Consider the following 18,930-nt stretch of genomic DNA (forward strand, 5'->3'; position numbering starts at 1 on the left):
TTTTACCAATAGGAGACGCACTTCCTAAGTTTATTTTACCCATAGGAGACGCACTTCCTAAGTTTACTTTTACCCCATAGGAGACGCACTTCCTGAGTTTATTTTTATCCCTAGGAGACGCACTTCCTAAGTTTTATTTCATGCATAGGAGATGCACTTCCTGAATTAAGTTTTGATTAATAGGAGACGCACTTCCTAGTTCAAAATCATTAAAGTTTCACCCATAGGAGACGCACTTCCTAAGTTTATTTTTACCTCTAGGAGACGCACTTCCTAGTCTAGTTCATTTAAGTTCATTTGTAGGAGACACACTTCCTAGTTTGAATCATTGAAGTTTCACCCATAGGAGACGCACTTCCTAGGCTGGGTCTTTCAGGTTATATTTTGCTTTAGGAGACGCACTTCCTGATTTTGGTTCATACAAGTTTTACTCGTAGGAGACGCACTTCCTAGTTGGGTTCATCTGCCCTCAAATAGGATATCTTGGGTTCATCCGCCCTCGAATAGGATATTTTGGGTTCATCCGCCCTCGAATAGGATATTTTGGGTTCATCCGCCCTCGAATAGGATATTTTGGGTTCATCCGCCCTCGAATAGGATATTTTGGGTTCCTCCGCCCTCGAATAGGATATTTTGGATTTATCCGCCCTCGAATAGGATATTTTGGGTTCATGCGCCCTCGAATAGGATATTTTGGGTTCATCCGCCCTCGAATAGGATATTTTGGGTTCATCCGCCCTCGAATAGGATATTTTAGGTTCATCCACCCTCAAAATAGGATATTTTGGGTTGTTGAAATCAGGAGCCCGCCAGAAGAGAGGAAAGACATTTTATTTTTCAAAGTTGTTGAAGTCAGGAGCCCGCCTGAAGAGAGGAAAGACGTTTTATTTTTAAAGTTGTTTAAATCTCGCCAACCTAAAGAAAGGAATGACACTTTATTTTCAAAGTTGTTGTTGAAGTCAAGAGCCCACCTGAAGAGAGGAAAGACGTTTTATTTTTAAAGTTGTTTAAATCTCGCCAACCTACAGGAAGGAATGACACTTTATTTTCAAAAGTTGTTGAAATCAGGAGCCCGCCTGAAGAGAGGAAAGGCGTTTATTTTTCAAAGTTGTTGAAGTCAGGAGCCCGCCTGAAGAGAGGAAAGGCGTTTTATTTGTAAAAGTTGTTGAAATCTCGCCAACCTAAAGAAAGGAATGGCATGTTATTTTCAAAGTTGTTGAAGTCAGGAGCCTGCCTGAAGAGAAGAAAGGTGTTTAATTTTTCAAAGTTGTCATTGAAATCAGGAGCCCGCCTGAAGAGACGAAAGGCGTTTTATTTTTAAAAAAAAAGTTGTTAAAATCTGGAGCCCGCCTGAAGAGAGGAAAAGCGTTTTATTTTTAAAAGTTGTTGTTGAAATCTCGCCAGCCTAAAGAAAGGAATGACATTTTATTTTCAAAAATGTTGTTGAAGTTAGGAGCCCGCCTGAAGAGAGGAAAGACGTTTTATTTTTAAAAGTTATTGAAATCTCGCCAGCCTGAAGAAAGGAATGACATTTTATTTTTCAAAGTTGTTGTTAAAATCAGGCGCCCACCTGTATAACGAGAGGAATACTTTTCAATCTTTACATTTCATGTCTCAGGCGCCCACCTACATAACGAGAGGAATACTTTTCAGTCTTTACATTTTATGTATCAGGCGCCTACCTATATAACGAGAGGAATACTTTTCAGTCTTTACATTTCATGTTTCAGGCGGCCACCTGTATAACGAGAGGAATACTTTTCAGTCTTATACTTCAGGTCTTGAAATCAGTAACCCCTCCGGAAGGCAGAAAGTTACAACAGGAATCCCCAGCAGGAAACAATAAAAATCCCCAGCACCGGGAAGCAGAAGGTTGCAACAAGAGGTCCCAGCACAAGTTCAAGCGCATGAGTCAAAAGGAAGAAAGACGCGTCTTGAAAGAAGCGGCCTGTGAACATTTAATTATGCCCAGCATAACAAATCTGATGAAGAAAGTCGTATCCCCAGAGGAACCACCGAAAAGCTTAATGAAGAAGGCCATATCCCCAGTAGACCGAACAAAATGATGAAAACTGGTATTCAGAAAAGCAAAAGGCCAGTGTCATCCCCAAATTCTCGGAAGAAAAGCACCGGAAGAAACACAAGCCGACAAGAAAGCAAGGCAACAAGAACAAGTTGAAGATAAATGAGATCTTATGATCCGTAGTCTAGCCTAGCTTCTTGTTTTCTTTTAAGCACGGTGTAACAAGGAGATCGGTAAGCAGTGGTAATAGTATGCAACAACAGTAACATTGCAGTCCCATGGTAGTCCCAGCTACCAAAACTTTCCGAACTACATTAACCTGATTCCCCTTTGGCCAGGGATATGTAGGAAACCTTTGAAGCAAAGGTTCGGTTAAATCTTTTTCAAAAAATGCTTCACACAGAGTATTCGGATGGGCAAAAAATCGCTCACTTTATCTTTGCACGAAAACCCTTCGTGTCTTCGGGCAAAGAGGGGCAGCTGTAAGCACGTGATTTTTGCCCTATGAGAGAATTACTCCCAAAAAATCCAAAATAAAATAATTTTCCTTTGTGTGCAATTTTAGAATTTTTGTGGCATTTTTGATAATTATTTGTATTTCTGTCTGTGCGTGTTTATTGGTTAAATTAATAAAAAATTATAAAAATATGTCACATTTGCATTTAGTATTTATTTAAGTTTGTTTTACAAAATCATAAAAATAATGTACGTTGCATTTTTAGTATTTAACGTCTAAATTGTGTGATTTTTATAGTTAATTGCTATTTAAATGTGTGATAATTGTTATTTGGACAAATTTTTGAAGTTATAACAGATTTTGAATCAGGGCAGTAACAATAGTTTTAGGGGCAATACAGGAATTAACCAATTGCAGATTATTTAATTATGGTGGGGGACAAGACGTAATGATAAAAGCAAAAAGGAAAAGGTGGATAATGATGTCTTCTTTTCAAAAAGAGGGAACAAGGGGGTCCAATTTGACTACTTTTCAAAAAGAGGGAACACGGGGGGCCCACGTTGACTACTTTTACTAAAGTAAAAGTGTGGGTAATAATAAAAGTTAAAGGGTGCACATAGTGGAAGAAGATTGGGTCTTGCTTTGGGTATATAAGAGACTCATTTGACACTTAAAAGAGGAGATTTTGGAAGAATTTTGAGAGATAGAAATTGGAGAAATTTCAAAACTAAAGGAGAGAACAAAAACTGAAAAAAAATCTTCTACTTTCCTTCATTGTTTGAAATCAGCATTAATTGTTGTTGTTTCATCGAAGCTTGAAGCTTCTTTTTTGGGATTACTACTCCACCGGTTTGCAAACTCTGTTCCTGGGTTGTTACTGTTGTTGGGCTGTTGTTGCTGTGTTGTATTGTTACTACTGCTGCTGATTCTCATCTTCATCTTCTTTTGTTTCCAATACCAGGTACACGACTGTAATACTAGCTATTGCAAGCTGAAAAATGTGAAAGCATGAATACATGAAGAATGGAACTTTGAAGTTTTAATTTCGCTTTTTCTTCGTTTCTTTTACTGATTGTATTTAGGCTATTTCATGTATTACTGTTTAATAAATGGAATAAGAGAAAAATAACATAAGTTGGTCTTTAGTGAATTAGCTTGGCAAAATGGGTTAATTCACTAGCTATGAAAGTTTTAATACGGTCAACAGTAGGTCAATCATGAATGGATAGTTAAATTTAGTTAAAGCCAAACAAGACTAGATAATGTTTAAGTTTAATAATCTTTCTAATAAGCTTTAGTAATTGTGGTTAAATCTAGTTTCAAATGGTTATGAATAATTAATTCCAATAGTTGTTTTTTATATAACAATGCGAGTTTCAATCTAGCTATATTTGATTTCTTTTGAATATTAGTTGTCGAATTTCTTATTTTATTTATAATTTCGAATTTTTTCTTTAAAATTCTTTCATTTAATATTGGTCCTAATCTAGCAATTAGTATGTTACATGTTCTTAATTTTTTCTAACTCCTAATTAATTAGGATTTTCTTTCTTTATTTTAGAGACTAAACTTAATAGAAAAAATGTAGTCATTCTAAGATTATTTTTTTAAAAATAAAAAAATAAAAAAATGAGACGAGCCTCGCCTAGTAAAATGTATAGATTGTGGGGCCCTCACAAATGTATGCATTAATTACTTAGAACATCGGAGTTGACCGTCTAGAGAAATTTTACGGCCTTTCCCAAAATAACAATACGCTAGTCGTTCTAGGCGCGTCTTTAACAAATCATTTTCTTAAATATGGGTGTGCATTTATGTAACCCAAATCCAAATCTCAACGGAGTCGAAATGTGTCGATAACCATGGGTGCATTGATTGCGACGTGGTCTGAAATACGTTTTCACAATGTTGCAATTCTCCGTAAAATAATAACAATAATAATAATAATAATGAAAGCGGTAAAGAGTTAAAATCTGCACATAAGCTCATAATTGTATAAAAAAATCAGATAAACAAGCCGAATATGACAGTTGAGCGACCGTGCTAGAACCATGAAACTCGGGAATGCCTAACACCTTCTCCCGGGTTAACAGAATTCCTTATCCGGATTTCTGGTTCGCGGACTGTAATACAGAGTCATTCTTTTCCTCGATCCGGGATTGAATTGGTGACTTGGGACACCCTAAATCTCCCAAGTGGCGACTCTGAAATAAATAAACAAATCCCGTTTCGATTGTCCTTTAATTGGAAAAACTCCTTGTACCCTCGCGGGGGCGGAAAAAGGAGGTGTGACAGTGTCTTTCCATCAATAGCAGCAGATGGTAGACGATTAATGAGGTGACATGCATATGTAACTGCCTCAGCCCAGAATTCTTTGCCCAAGCCAGCATTGGACAACATGCACCGCAGCTTCTCCAGCAAGGTCCGGTTCATATGTTCTGCCACTCTATTCTGTTGTGGTGTATATCTGACAGTGAAGTGTCGGACGATGCCATCATTTTCACAGACCTTATTAAAATGATCATTTTTGTACTCACCTCCATTGTCTATGCGAATACACTTAATCCTCCTGCCTGTTTGATTCTCCATCATAATTTTCCATTTGAGAAAAATTCCCAACACTTCATCTTTGCTCTTTATTGTATACACCCACACTTTTCGGGAAAAATTATCAACAAAGATTACAAAATAGTGCTTCCCACCCAATGAAGGTGTTTTGGAAGGACCCCAAACATCAGAGTGTACATAATCCAAAATACCTTTAGTATTATGGATTGTTGTACCAAATTTAACTCTTGTCTATTTCCCTTTGACACAATGCTCGCAAAACTCCAAGTTGCAAGCCTTTACTCCTTTTAACAATCCTTGATCTGATAAAGTTTTCAAAGATTTACCTCCAGCATGTCCCAAGCGCATGTGCCATAGCCTGGTTGCTTCTGCCTCTTTTTCGTCACTGGATGTTACTATCGCTATCCCAATAACTGTACTACCGCGATAACGGTACATGTTATTGTTCTTCCGATTGGCCTTCATTACCACTAGTGCACTGGAGCATACTCTCATCACTTCATTTTCTGCAATGATTTTGAACCCTTTTGATTCTAGGGCTCCCACAAAGATGAGATTCTTCTTCAAATCCGGTACATATCGAACATCTGTTAATGTTCTGATCATTCCATCATGGTTTCTTAATCTTATTGAACTAATGCCATATGATGTACGAGGGCTATTATCCGCTGTGTGGATGACTCCATGTTCTCCTTCTTGAAAATCCACGAACCGGTCCCTGTTGGGACACATATGATAGCTACAAGCCGAGTCCATCAACCATATGTCTGATGATGTCGATGACTCTGTTGTAACTAATGAGAAGTCTGAATCATCACAATCAGCTACATTTGAATCCATAATGGCCTTTCTATTGTTATGTTTGGCCTTATTCTTCAACTTCGGACAGTCTTTCTTCCAGTGTCCTTTTTCTCGACAAAAGGCACATTCATCTTTGCTGGGTCTAGATCTTGACTTGGATCTTCCCTTCTTTGTCCTCATTTGATTTTGAGGACGATCCCTCACAACCGGTGCTTCTCCTTCTCCGCCCTTTTGTTTTTCTCCCTTTCTTTGTTCATAGCTGTACAAAGCCGAACAAACTTCTCTGAGAGAAATTTCGTCATTCCCATGGAGTAGAGTAGTTTCAAGGTGCTCGTACTCATCAGGAAGTGACCCCAACAACATCAAGGTCAAGTCACTATCATCAAAAGTTGCATCCATATTTTGCAAATCTGTGACCAACTTATTGAAACTGGTGATATGTTCGTTCATTGTGGTACAAGGAACATAGGTGAAGCGAAACAGTCTCTTCTTCATGTACAATTTATTTTGACTGTTTTTCTTCAAAAATTTATCCTCCAGTGCTTTTCATAATTTACTTGCAGAAGTTTCCTTTGTGTATGGATATTTCTGCTCTCTAGCAAGGTAGGATCGAATGGTACCGCAAACAACACGGTTGATAATTCTCCAATCTTCTTCTCCAATAACATCTGGTCTTTTTTCTTCAATGGCAAGATCTAGCCATTGTTGAAAAAAAGACATCTAGAACCTCGCCTTGCCACATCCTAAAATGTCCCGACCCGTCAAAAATTTCTATTGCAAATTTCGCATTTGACACAATTCTTGTTATAAGCGAAGATGACAATGATGACGTATTGTTGACACTTGATGTAGATTCTTCTTGTTTATTATCTCCCATCTTTAACACAAATATTATTTTATAGCTGACGACACAAATCAAGATTATTTCCTTTCTGGTGTGGAAGATCAAACTAAGCTGCAACCACAGAGCATACTCAGACAGAACCTTGACTCAGTTACCAAGATAAATCTTTTCTGATGTGGAAGATCAGACTATGCTGCAACCACAGAGCATACTTAGACAGTACCTTGGCTCTGATACCAATTGTTGCGGAAGCCAAATGTATATAGTGTGAATGAGTCACAACTACTATACCAAAAATTATGGCAGCCACCGAATAATAAATAAGATAATAAAGCAACAATAAAAGGAACACCAGAATTTACGAGGTTCGGCCAATTTTGCCTACTTCCTCGGACACAACCAATATTTTATTCCACTCCAAAAATACAAGTGAAATAATACTAAAGAGAGAAGATACAAATGCCTTAAGAAGATAAGAAGGCAAATGAGAGGTGTGTCTAAATCCTAAACATTAGGCCTCCTTTTATAGGGAAAAATTCCCTACCAAATGGCTAAACCACCGATGTGGGATTTACCAAATTCAACATCTGCAAAGGAGACTGTTCTCTAGTCCTATTCCATTGGTTCTTGCTTCTGCTCCTTAACTTGACTGGTTTCATTATCAGGGAACTTTGCATTTGGTTCCGAAGTGGAGTAGTGACACTGTAGGGCAACATGGCCTAATCTCCCACAGCTTTTACACAAAAAAATTTCTCCCTCGGAACAGATATCCTGCTTGTGGGATCCAATTAAAATAGAAGGTTTAATTGGCTTGTCCATGGGGATTTCGACACATAACCTTGCTTATCGCCCCCTTAAGTACAAACATCAACCTTTATGTTATCAATGCAATGGAAAACGATCTAGGGTTAATGTGCTATCGAACAATCCTATCGTATTTTTCAATTGAATTGACTAATTAATTTATCTGGTTTAGTGGTGGACGGGGTTAAATAATATTGCTCATAAGAATCTGTCAGTCTCTTACTCGCCTATTCAAGCTAATCTAACATCAATATGTCTATATAGTTAGAATCAACAAGAATGCATTTATGATTCCCGTATAATAACCAAGCAAGACAATTAACATATGTTTATTCTAACCGCGAATCCATTCCCGATGCCCGGGTTCTAGAACTTGATCTACTCAATCATAGATGCAATCTAGAATTCCCATTTTCGAGTTCAATTCTATACTCGTAAATAGTATTTAATTGGTGATCAAATAATCAAATAATTAAGTGCATGATTGAATAAATAAACAGATATGATAAATCAAAAATCAAAATCAATATTCCAGTAACAATAGTCATGGAAGAACCACAACCCTAGAACGTGAAGTTTAGCTCCACATAGACATGGTAACCAAACAACAAATCATACGTGAAGTTTAGCTCCACATAGACATGGTAACCAAACAACAAATCATACAAAGGACTAGGGGCATAAAAATTATAAAGTTTGGTGGAAGAAAAGGTGAAACCCAACCTCCACGACGGCTCTTTGCTTTCCCTTCGTCAAAAATTGTATAAAAATCATTTTTAATAATTATTTATAAGTGTAGAAAAAAAACCTGGACGAAATAATTAAGTCCCAAAAAAGAGAAGAAATAACTTCGAAATAGGACCCCGTGCTGACGCAAGGAAACACTTTCACCTGCTCCATGTATTCCAAATGTTTAATGCTTTCTTTGCTGTAGCGAGATGTTGGCCTAACTCCCACGTAATTTCCTTCTTTGTACTTTCATTTCATGTTATTTTGTCTTTATGCTATATTGTAACTTCTCACCATAGTATAATTTTCAACCTTCAGTGGCGCGACTTCTTCAACTTTTAGCAAATTCCTTCTATTACATATCTTAATCTCCTTAATTCACCAAATAACAGCATAATCATTATAAAATGACAATTATACGAGTAAGATAATATCAAAACATACACAAATACGCCCATCATCAGTTGTCAGTATTAGGCAGATATAATTTTGTGTTTTAAAATGACACTTGAACTAAAGACAGTTCAGATGTCAGCTACATAAAGAACTGTTCCAACAGCAATCATTTTCAGTACGCATAGCTGAAGAAGGCTATTTCAAAACCAATATTAATTTATTTCAAAATATTCTTGGTTCATTTGCCTAAAACTGTAATTAGTCTTCATTTGGCTGAAAAACAGAAGAAGTATGAAATTGTTGTACTTTTCCAAAGACCTCTTACATCACATCACCATACCACCATCAATAGTTAAAACCTGCAAGAACATATAATTGAAACAATAAGATCCTCAAACATTGCATTTTTTGTAACATAAACAAGGTGGTAAATGCTATAAAATGTAAAACCTGGCCAGTCATATAATTTGCTGCTGGATTAATGGCCAAGAATTCCACCAGTCCAGCAACTTCTTCTGGTTGACCATACCTTCCTGGAAACATATTTAAGAATCATAAATAAGAACAAGATCAACTCTTGAGGGGATTAATAACAGCAGTCAAGCTCAAAGTTTATGCATTAATTTGTATAATGCAATGGCTTTACCCCAAGCACGTCCAGGTCGACTATATGAATCCTCACTGACCATGTCACTCCATTTAAAGTCATCTCGGTCATATATTATACAAAAAATGAAAGTTACTAGAATTTCTCTATATTTTCGATAGGACTAAAAGACTCCTAAAATAGGATCTAAAGTAAATGTACTAACATGACTAAAATTTAATCCCAACTAACTGATATTGCCTGCATAGATCTTTTTCTTCCGTTGTGCCCTAATTTTGCTAGGTCTGCATGGACTTCAAGATGATTTCGTACAATTTGAGAAATTGATTTCAATTTAGAAGACTGATGTCACAGTTTCTCACATAAATTCTGGGATAAATTGATTGTAGCACCATAATATTAATTGTAGGAATGAGCTCTAGTACACAAAGCCACATTACTAAGCTAACCAATGTTATCATGAAATCCGTAAAGGACTGTATTTCTTTTTCCTCATCAATGATCAACACATGTGAGGCAGGTAACCTCTCATATTGAAGACCTAAGTTTTCATTAGGAGCACATTCAATCAAGGTGACGCAAGCGTCTGGAGGTAGCTCGACGTCATCTGAAGGTATTAAAAAAAAAAAATTAGAATGACATAATTTGGATTTGAACTTGTGACCTAAAGCATCTTTTGAACCCCATTACACACTAGAGTCTTCCCTTATGTCAAGGGGATTCAACAGTTTATATATACTAAAAATGAGTTCGTTTTTGTACTATTTGCACGATATAATTTTTCGATGAAGGGGTTTCAATTGAACCCCCTTACTGATTCCTAGCTCTGCCCCTGGGTGCTGTCTTATGCATCTCTCGCCCTGCAGAAGTGCTCAAGCTCAAAAAACCATTTATAAAATCCCAAGACCTTTAATTGGACTCTAGAGAGGATGCCTTGGAACCACTCCTTGTACGCCATCTCGTTTTCCCTTTGTCAATTGAAGCATGATTTATGATAACAACAACAATTTATCCTGAGATAGTAGCTATATACATGGAGAGAGATCTGACCTAATGGGACTTGCCCCAAAATCTTTTTCTCGATGTCATCCCCTAGCTTAGCAGTCATATCAGATGCAATGAACCCAGGGGCAACAGCATTCACCTGTTATTCGGGAGGACTTATTAGATTAAAACAGAGACTAACTAATGTAACCTGAAGTTAAGCATGTCTCAACAACATACATTAATATTTCTACTTGCATATTCCTTGGCCACAGTTTTAGTCAGGCCAATAACACCAGCCTTTGCTGCACTATAGTTAGCTTGCCCAAAATTGCCAACCAGGCCAACTACTGATGCTATATTGATTATCTTACCCTGTTCACATAAGACGAGTGATATTAGTGCTGGAGATCGAATTTTGAGGAAAATAAATGGTTTTGCAGATGACTCATAAGACCATTCTCAATGCCTTACTGAATTATGTTTCATACAAAGAGCTTCACATCACATGAATAAAAGTACCTTTTTCTTCTTCATCATAATCTTGGCTGCCGCCTATAGATAGACAGATGGTTAGATTCACAATCTAAAATTTGAAATCTATCAAAGCGAATGGTCAATAATCTAAAAGGTACCTGGGTACAAAGGTATACGCCAGTTAGATTTAGATCAATAACCTCTTGCCACTGTTTAGTAGTCATTCTCATCAATAATCCATCTCTTGTAATACCTGAAACCAAATTATCAGAGAGGTTTTACAGGATAGGAACTGATATACTAAGAGGAGAGTCTTTTTAATAACCTGCATTATTTATCAAAACATCAACAGTTCCCCATGCATCAACTGCCTGCAGAAATTTCACAAAACCAAAATGAGAACTTGGATTTTCCAAACAATAAGCAACATTTGAATATGCTCACAGTTTTTATCATAGCTTCCACATCTGCTTCCTTGGAAACATCTCCGCCAAAACTAAGAGCCTGTCCACCACATGCCTCAATCTATTGAAAGCATAATCCATAAAAATCATATATTTCTCCCATTAATCCATTAAGAAAGAAACCTCACAGTTAAGATCAACTACAAAATCTGGCAATGATAAAGGTTAAACCCCCAGCAATCAATAGATGGGGATAACCACCAGACACCAGTAATCCTAACTGTATTTATCGGTGTGTGATATTAAGTACATTCACATCAGGAAATATATTCACTTAGGAGGCAGCACTTCACCTCTTTACAAACTTCTTCAGCCTCCTTTGATGACCTTGCATAATTAACAAGAACCTGAAAAGTTCAAGACCAACCTTTTCAGAAGCAAACATTAAATAAAAGCATTAGGTATGGTGAAGCAGTTAAGAATGAATCTGGAGCAGAGAAAGCAACATGAAAAGATGAACTCTATGTCTATGAAAATTTCTATCAGAGAACCACATATACCAAAGCCATGTTATTTCTTCCCAAGGAAAACTAGTCCTAGCAATGCAGCAGGCTTCAGCTCACATAATTTGGTAGTTACAATCTCACGGCTTATCTGTTCAAGTACCTTTTCCATATGAACCATCCTAAGAATGATTTGAAGAAGCTCTCCAGAAAAAAAGGTAATGCTTACCAAGTACCAACTATATGAAATTTAGTAGATTTTACTGAACAAACCAGTTACAGTTTTTTTATCATTTCAGACTCTGCTCTTCAGCTTGACTTTACCAGTTACAATCGAATTAATTCAGAGCAAAAGTCTCAAGAAGAATGTGAATCCCAATTAGGCCTATCACGTAGGAATAACTTTATTTAACTTAGATCGAAATTTTTGGTGAAGCATATCTTGTACCTTACATCCAGCTTTCCCCAGAGCCAATGAAATTGCTTTACCGATACCTCTGGAAGCTCCAGTAACAATAACAACAGCAGCCTCAGTTTTAGAAGTGACTTGTGGCGCTGCTTGTTCAACTGTGATAGCTTGTGCGTTTACAACTGCACAAATCATTAGCAATGAATAAAATCTGCATAAAGTAAAATTATCTAGTTTTTTTTTTTGTTTTAGAAGGTAAAGCAAATTTGTAGGTAACAAATTTTTCAGAAGCAAAACATCAAAAGTACGCCCCTAGTAATCGTGCATGGCTTCTAACATTTAACACTGATTCAGCCTCATTTACATGTTCCAACCTACAGTAGGAGTAAAGTAAAGTATACAATGATAGAGTTAGCAGAGTCTTCAAAACATCTTCTGTTTCTTTCGTTCCATATAGTTCACGATATACTTGCTGGTATAGTATTCCACCACTCGAGCTTGCTCTTTCCTTTTAAGGTGGAATTCTCTACTTTCCAACATACGCATAAATTAGCATTTACTTAAAACGTCTGATACACCCATAACAAGTACTAAATTGAAACAGAGACATTATGACATACACTCCAGTTGATAAATGCTTGAGGCAAAAAAAAATATATATATACATAATATAACATCTAGTCCAAAATCTCAACTTTCCCTTTATTTCAAGAACTTAATTACAGAAAATGCTACAACTCATATCAGATGTTTCGTGAACGATCACTTCTTATTTGGTTAAACTCAATGTTATCTTGTCCTTGATCCTCTCTGACTCGGTGTGTGTGAGAGACTAGATCATATAAAGGCAACCAAATGTGCGTGTGTATGTGTCTGACATCTCTGTATATATAAATCATATAAAGCAACCAATAAAAAAAACTCAGTAAAGAGAAAAATCTATGGAACTTAGAAATATTATTACTAGAGGAAATTGAGTTTTTGCTGTTTGATCTGCACTGCAAGCTGGAGTAATTTCTGGGCTGGAGCTGAATTAGCCTAAATGGTTGCAAAAAATTACAGATTTTGTTTTCAGGCGTTGTGATTCTTCCCTCCGATTTAAGGGCCCTAAGAGCCGATCCTGTAGCAGAGAAAGCCATTGATTTTCCAATAAAACAAGAAATTAATGAAATGCAATAAAAGTGGTTCTGCTTTGTATATGAGAGATCACAATGCGGGTGGTTGTGGGTCGCCGATCGGTGGGGTGGGGAGGGGAAGAGAAGTTCGATGTTTTCGACAAAGCTTTGGAAATAACGAAAGAGAAGAGAGCTGTCTTTGTTTCTGTAATGGCGGGCGATTTGTACGAGGTTCTTATTCGGCTTGAGCTTTTATTTAGGTGGGCAATGTAATAATAACTTAAAATTGGAGGACTGACTAGCAAAATTTATACTATTATTATAACGATGGACCGCAGATGCGGATGGTTGGAGAATGACTCAACTCGCAGAAGCGAGATTTTCTTCGTAGAAGCAGAAGTAGTGTTTTGTCAGCAAATGCATGGCAGATTATTTAATTTGAGGGTTCGGTTATTTTTCATTATTCGGAGCTGTGGAGGTCGGTTATCCGCAATTTTTGGAGGATTTTTCACTACAAATTGAAGGCTAAGTAAGCCCTACTTGATTTTGATGTTAGATCTTATTTCCCATGAATTATTATACCTAGACTATGTGATTTAAAGAAGAAATTTGAGGTTTTTGATATGGTTTTTGGAGAGTGAAAATTGCTGATTTAGGGGTCGATTTGAGGTCGGCTTTGGTTGAAACACATATATTTGGACTCGTACTAGAATGGGCACTCAGGAATTCTGAGTTTTGTCGAGGAGGGTGCGGGCCCGGGATTGACCTTTTGGGTTGACTTTGTATGTTTGTTAAAGATCAAGCTTTATTGTTTGAGGTTGTTTCATATGGCTTTTGTTGATGTTATTAAATTATTTTTGGTCAGATTCGAGCCGTTCAGAGATTGATTCGCGCGGGAAGGAATTTCTATAGTATTGATTGGCCTGCTTGAGGTAAGTATCTTATCTAAAATTGGTTAAGACACTAGTTGCTTGAGTTATTAGTGTTGGCTACGCGCTATGGGTGGCGTCCATGCTTGAGATAGCGATTAGACTATGATATGCCTTGAATTGATTGCTAAGCTTCATGCTATCATGTTTCTTATGTTTGTAACCCCTTTGTGAGCTAATTAAATCATGTTAGAGGTTATTTATTGGTTGATCTCCTGATCAAAGGTGCTCATTGTTATTTCTGTGGCGCAATCGCCTAATTTGAACTAGGTAGTATACTTTGCACATGCCTACACCTTCGCATGTCACTTATATCAGTCCATGAGTATGTAATTTGATATCCATTTTCATGTACATGTATTCTTATATATGTTTTTTATATGATATGGACTAGGTTGATACCACGTGAGTGATCTGTGCGGTTCTGAGTTATGATAGTACGCGAGTTGTCCGTGTGGTTGTTATATATAAAACATGAGTTATCTGTGCAAGCGTAGATTCTCATGTTTCTCTCTTGATGGTTTATACACACGTTATGGGGGAAAACTAATCAATATTTGGTTATTGCATTTTTTTTCTCTACTTGCAATTTCCTTGGATGTATATATATTTTATTAGCATATCTTCTTTATATGCTAGATCTGGAATGAATACATGCCTCGTTATGTATATCTTCTCTATATGCTGTTTGGTTTGATTTGTGGGGGTATGATATATATATATATATTCTCTATATGTCTACCTGTGTACCGAGACTTGATAATAGATGCATATCTTCTCTATAGGTTGGATTGTTAGTCAATATAGTGCTTGTCATTACCTCTTGTGCACCGAGGTGACTTATCTGTGTTTTATGATTTGATGATATTACTGCTGTGTACTTGTGAAATTTATGAATTGAGCAGGTTATTAGCGAGTATACTGATAATTCTTTCCTTTATTACCTCGCCGAGGTTAGTTATGATACTTGTTGAGTACATGGAGTCGGTTGTACTCATATTATACTTTGCACTTAGTTGTGCAGATCTAAGTATTGGATCGAGCCATTGTGATTGTTGTTGTGAGTTGCGAAGAGACGAGGTAGAGTTGCATTTCGACTGCAGTCTTTGGCGTCACTTTCCATTTCAGTTGTTGTTGTCATTTTTTCATTTTGTATTTCTAGACTTGTGCTTCTATTTTAGAGCTCATGATTTCATATTTCTAGTTCCATGGAGGATTTTATCTATTGACGCAGTTTATTTGTGGCATTTGATTTCAGACTTGTACCATTTTCATTATCTATTCCGCCTTTGTTTTGCTTGGCTTGCCTAGCAAGTAAGTTAGACGCCATCACGACCGGATGATGATTTTTGGGCTGTGACATTCATCACACTGTAAACCATTTGACATCAACAATACGGTTAGATGCTTACCAATCAGATCTTCGATTTAGCTGAAATTGTTGTGGCATTTTCATTTTGGAATCTCACGCCAACCATCATTATATGCAGAGTGGAGTAGTGTTGTCGAAATTTATATGTTTCCCCGTTATTACTGTCACACCTCCTTTTTCCGCACCCGCGGGGGCGCAGGGGAGTTTTTTCCAATTAAAGGACAATCGAAACGGGATTGGTTATTTATTTCAGAGTCGCCACTTGGGAGATTTAGGGTGTCCCAAGTCACCAATTTTAATCCCGAATCGAGGAAAAGAATGACTTTATATTACAGTCTGCGTACCAGAAATCCGGATAAGGAATTCTGTTAACCCGGGAGAAGGTGTTAGGCATTCCCGAGTTCCGTGGTTCTAGCACGGTCGCTCAAATGTTATATTCGGCTTATTTATCTGATTTTAAATACAATTATGAACCAATGTGCCAATTTTAACTTTTTACCACTTTGTTATTATTATTTTTTTAAAAATGTGAACATCGCTTAAAATACGTCTTTGGACTGTGTCACATGAAATGCGCCCACAATCTGGAACGTATTTTATTTGATGTTTTGAGATTTGGATTCGGGTCGCATGTAATGCACACCCAAGTTTAAGAAAGTAGATTATTAAACACGCGCCTAAAGAGACTAGCGTGTTATTATTTTGGGAAGGCCGTGAAATTCGCTAAACGGACCTCCTGAATTCTAAGTAATTTTAAAACCAGTATTTACTGAGGGCCCCGCAATTTGTATTTTTATTCGACGAGGCTCACCTTATTTATTATTAAAGGGAATTTACAACGTCGTGGAAATGCATCTCGGGCCACGCCATAATCAATATACCCGTGATTAGAGACACATTTCGATTTCGTTGAGATTTGGATTTGGGTCACATAAATGTGCACCCGAGTTTAGGGAGGTAACGTTATTAAAGGCGCGCCTAAAGCAACTAGCGCATTTTTTTTTTGGGTAGGGCCGTGAAATTTGCTAAGCGGCCCGTCCCGGAATCTAAGTATTTAATATATATACATTTAGAGGGCCCCGCAATTTGTCCCTTTTATTTGGCGAGGCTCGTCTCATTTTACTTATTTTTTTTTATTATTTATTTTTATTTTTATATTTTTAAAGGGATGCCATTTTTATGCCTTTAACAATACTAAACCTTATAGCCTATTTACAACTGAAATCTCATAACTCGTTACAAATTTAATAAAAGGAATCTAGCAAAATGAGTGTTTTGGAAGTAATAACAACAAGTAATGCTGGTTTTGTCCGAATGAACTAAGCAAGGGAAAAGACGAACAAATTGACGTTAAATTGTGTCATGGAACAACTAACCCTACTTAATTAAATGATATCAAATAAACAAAAATACATAACACCAAAAATGAACAAAACGCATATGGTGAAAACATAAGCAGAAAATTATCATATCAATTTATATATTGCATCTTCGAACATTTAACGTAACATTTCCTTATCTAATACTTGAGGTTTACTAACCTTTGAACCCCGGCAAACTCAGGACGACAAACACGACCCCGACGGAATTCAAGCCGACCTCACTGGACGCGGAACAACGACGAAACCTCGGAACAAACTCGACGTACCGGACCTCGACGAACAAAGACGACCTCAACGGACTGCACGACGATAGTGAAAGAACAACGATAACATGACTGGTTGGTTGTCGCGTTTGGATAGTATAGCTGAAGCAGTGGTGTTTGGACGGTGTTCAGTGGTCGTTTGATCCACTGCTGGGCGTGAGGAAACGACGGGGAGACTGGTGGTTTTGCTGTTGGTCGTGGTGCTGGGGAAGGTGACGAAGCAGCAGGGTTTTGGGTGTTTGTTGACGGGGGTCGACTGGTTTGGGTTGTGACGGAGAGGGGTCAGCTGGGGAGGGTTTGGAGATGGAACGAGGGTGGTCGTTTGGGTGGTGGTTATGGCGTTTTGAAGGGACGGGCTGTTTGGTCGTTGATGGTGGTGATGGAGGAATCGAGGTCGACGGACGTGAAGGAGGTGGGCGTTTGGTGACGTTCCGGCGAGGGGGCTGGTGCGTGAGGGTGTCGGAAGGGATGGAGGGAGCTGGTGGTAGGAGGGTGTTTGCCGGTGGGTTTGGACGCGGGGTCGTTAGCTGGGGGAAGGTGACGGGGTGGTTTGGGTGGTTTTCGCTGGTTTTTCCTCCTCCGTAGGGTTTTCTTGCTTCTTCTTTCAAAGAGAAAGAAGAAGATGCACAGTAACCTTTTTTCCCAAAAATTCCAAAGTCCTCCTTTTCCAAATGTTAGTCCGTGTATTTGACATGGCTTTGCCCAGAAAAATGAGCCCACGCGTGGTGGGGTTCAAGGTTTGTGTCCCCCACGCGTGGTGGGGTTCCCCATGTGTCCTGGACACGGTTTATTATGGGTTAGGTCCAAAATTAGGCCTAAAACCGGGTAGTTTGAACCCGAATATTATTCTTTTGCCCGGACCCGAGAAATAGGAACACATTGCTTAATTAGTCCTATGTAAGCAAAATAACAACCAAAAATAAGACTAGTATTTAGACAAAACTATATCCTTTTTTAAATATTTTTCAAGATTTAAAATAGCTACAAAATATTAATAAAACTATTTTTTGTAATTTTCGTTTTTAAATATTAAGATAAAATATGAGGTAATATTTTTGTATTTTTCAAAGTTAAAAATGACTATAAAACCTTAATAGAACTATATTTTTTGTAATTTTCGAAATTATATAAAGTAAAAAAAAAATAAAGTGCAATTTTTGTATTTTTCAAGTTTATGAGAGATACATAAACTAAAATTTATATATATATTTTTTGAAATTTTCTTTTTGCAACGAAATAAAGTAAAAATAGTTAAAATAGCTATACTAGACCCAATTTCACATATTCACGCTAAAAATGTGAAAATTCTTGGGGAGGGTCAAAAATCACGTGCTTACAATTACTTTGTTGAGTTGTCATACCTTTGATAGAGTAACAATCGAAAGCTACTACACCGATAAAATTCACTGACTAATCTAACATGCAATTGATCGGAAGAAAGGGAGAAGATTGAGTCTGATAATTCTCAAAAATGAGATACACGTGAGTGGGTCCTTTTATAGAGCCAACTTAACCACCTCTAACTAAATAATGCTTAACCCCACTTAACTTTCATATGAGTCCCTCAACTTATCGTGAGTATCAGCTAGTCTATTACAACGTAACGATATACACATTTCTGTTGCCTTAGCTTTATTTCATTTGAAAGTTCAAATTTTGACGACCCGTCTGGCGCCTGCAGTTGAAGATCATTCATCTAACAAGAATATCTCTATACATACTTTTAGAACTATTCACAACAACTCCAGTCAATTAACGCATTGCCTAGAGTATTCTCGTGCGTTGAATAGTCAGAAAAATAAAATTTCTAGTGTTTATCTGTAATAGTAGCTTTAAGACTATATGTGATACTAGTATACTGGT

The 18,930-nt window shown here is 37.3% G+C and overlaps 1 protein-coding gene across 2 annotated transcripts; it reads right to left on the reverse strand.

The window, feature by feature from the left end:
* Positions 1 to 8,667: 8,667 nt before the first annotated feature.
* On the reverse strand, positions 8,668 to 13,359 carry LOC107805249 (3-oxoacyl-[acyl-carrier-protein] reductase 4-like). 2 transcript variants are annotated; one of them, XM_016629246.2, is made up of 11 exons: positions 12,971 to 13,359; positions 12,046 to 12,188; positions 11,448 to 11,501; positions 11,135 to 11,215; positions 11,016 to 11,061; positions 10,849 to 10,943; positions 10,736 to 10,768; positions 10,454 to 10,588; positions 10,280 to 10,373; positions 9,073 to 9,155; positions 8,668 to 8,981 (listed from the first exon to the last, which is right to left on the reverse strand). In XM_016629246.2, the coding sequence occupies exons 1-11, from the start codon at positions 13,143 to 13,145 to the stop codon at positions 8,949 to 8,951; spliced, it is 972 nt and encodes a 323-aa protein (XP_016484732.1). In that variant the 5' UTR covers positions 13,146 to 13,359; the 3' UTR covers positions 8,668 to 8,948. The 2 variants fall into 2 exon arrangements, with proteins under 2 accessions (XP_016484732.1, XP_075109721.1); XM_075253620.1 differs by having other exon boundaries at positions 13,067 to 13,286.
* Positions 13,360 to 18,930: the final 5,571 nt, after the last annotated feature.

Source organism: Nicotiana tabacum, chromosome 5 (assembly GCF_000715075.1).
Source record: "Nicotiana tabacum cultivar K326 chromosome 5, ASM71507v2, whole genome shotgun sequence".
NCBI classification, from domain to species: Eukaryota; Viridiplantae; Streptophyta; class Magnoliopsida; order Solanales; family Solanaceae; genus Nicotiana; species Nicotiana tabacum.

Bases quoted from the DNA above. Each gene is read 5' to 3' on its own strand.
- LOC107805249 (XM_016629246.2), bottom strand. From the start codon at position 13,145: ATGGCTTTCTCTGCTACAGGATCGGCTCTTAGGGCCCTTAAATCGGAG. The intron at 11,216-11,447 runs GTGAAGTGCTGC...TGCTTTCAATAG, and splicing joins CTGAAGAAGTTTGTAAAGAG to ATTGAGGCATGTGGTGGACA. The intron at 11,062-11,134 runs GTGAGCATATTC...AAATTTCTGCAG, and splicing joins TGGAAGCTATGATAAAAACT to GCAGTTGATGCATGGGGAAC.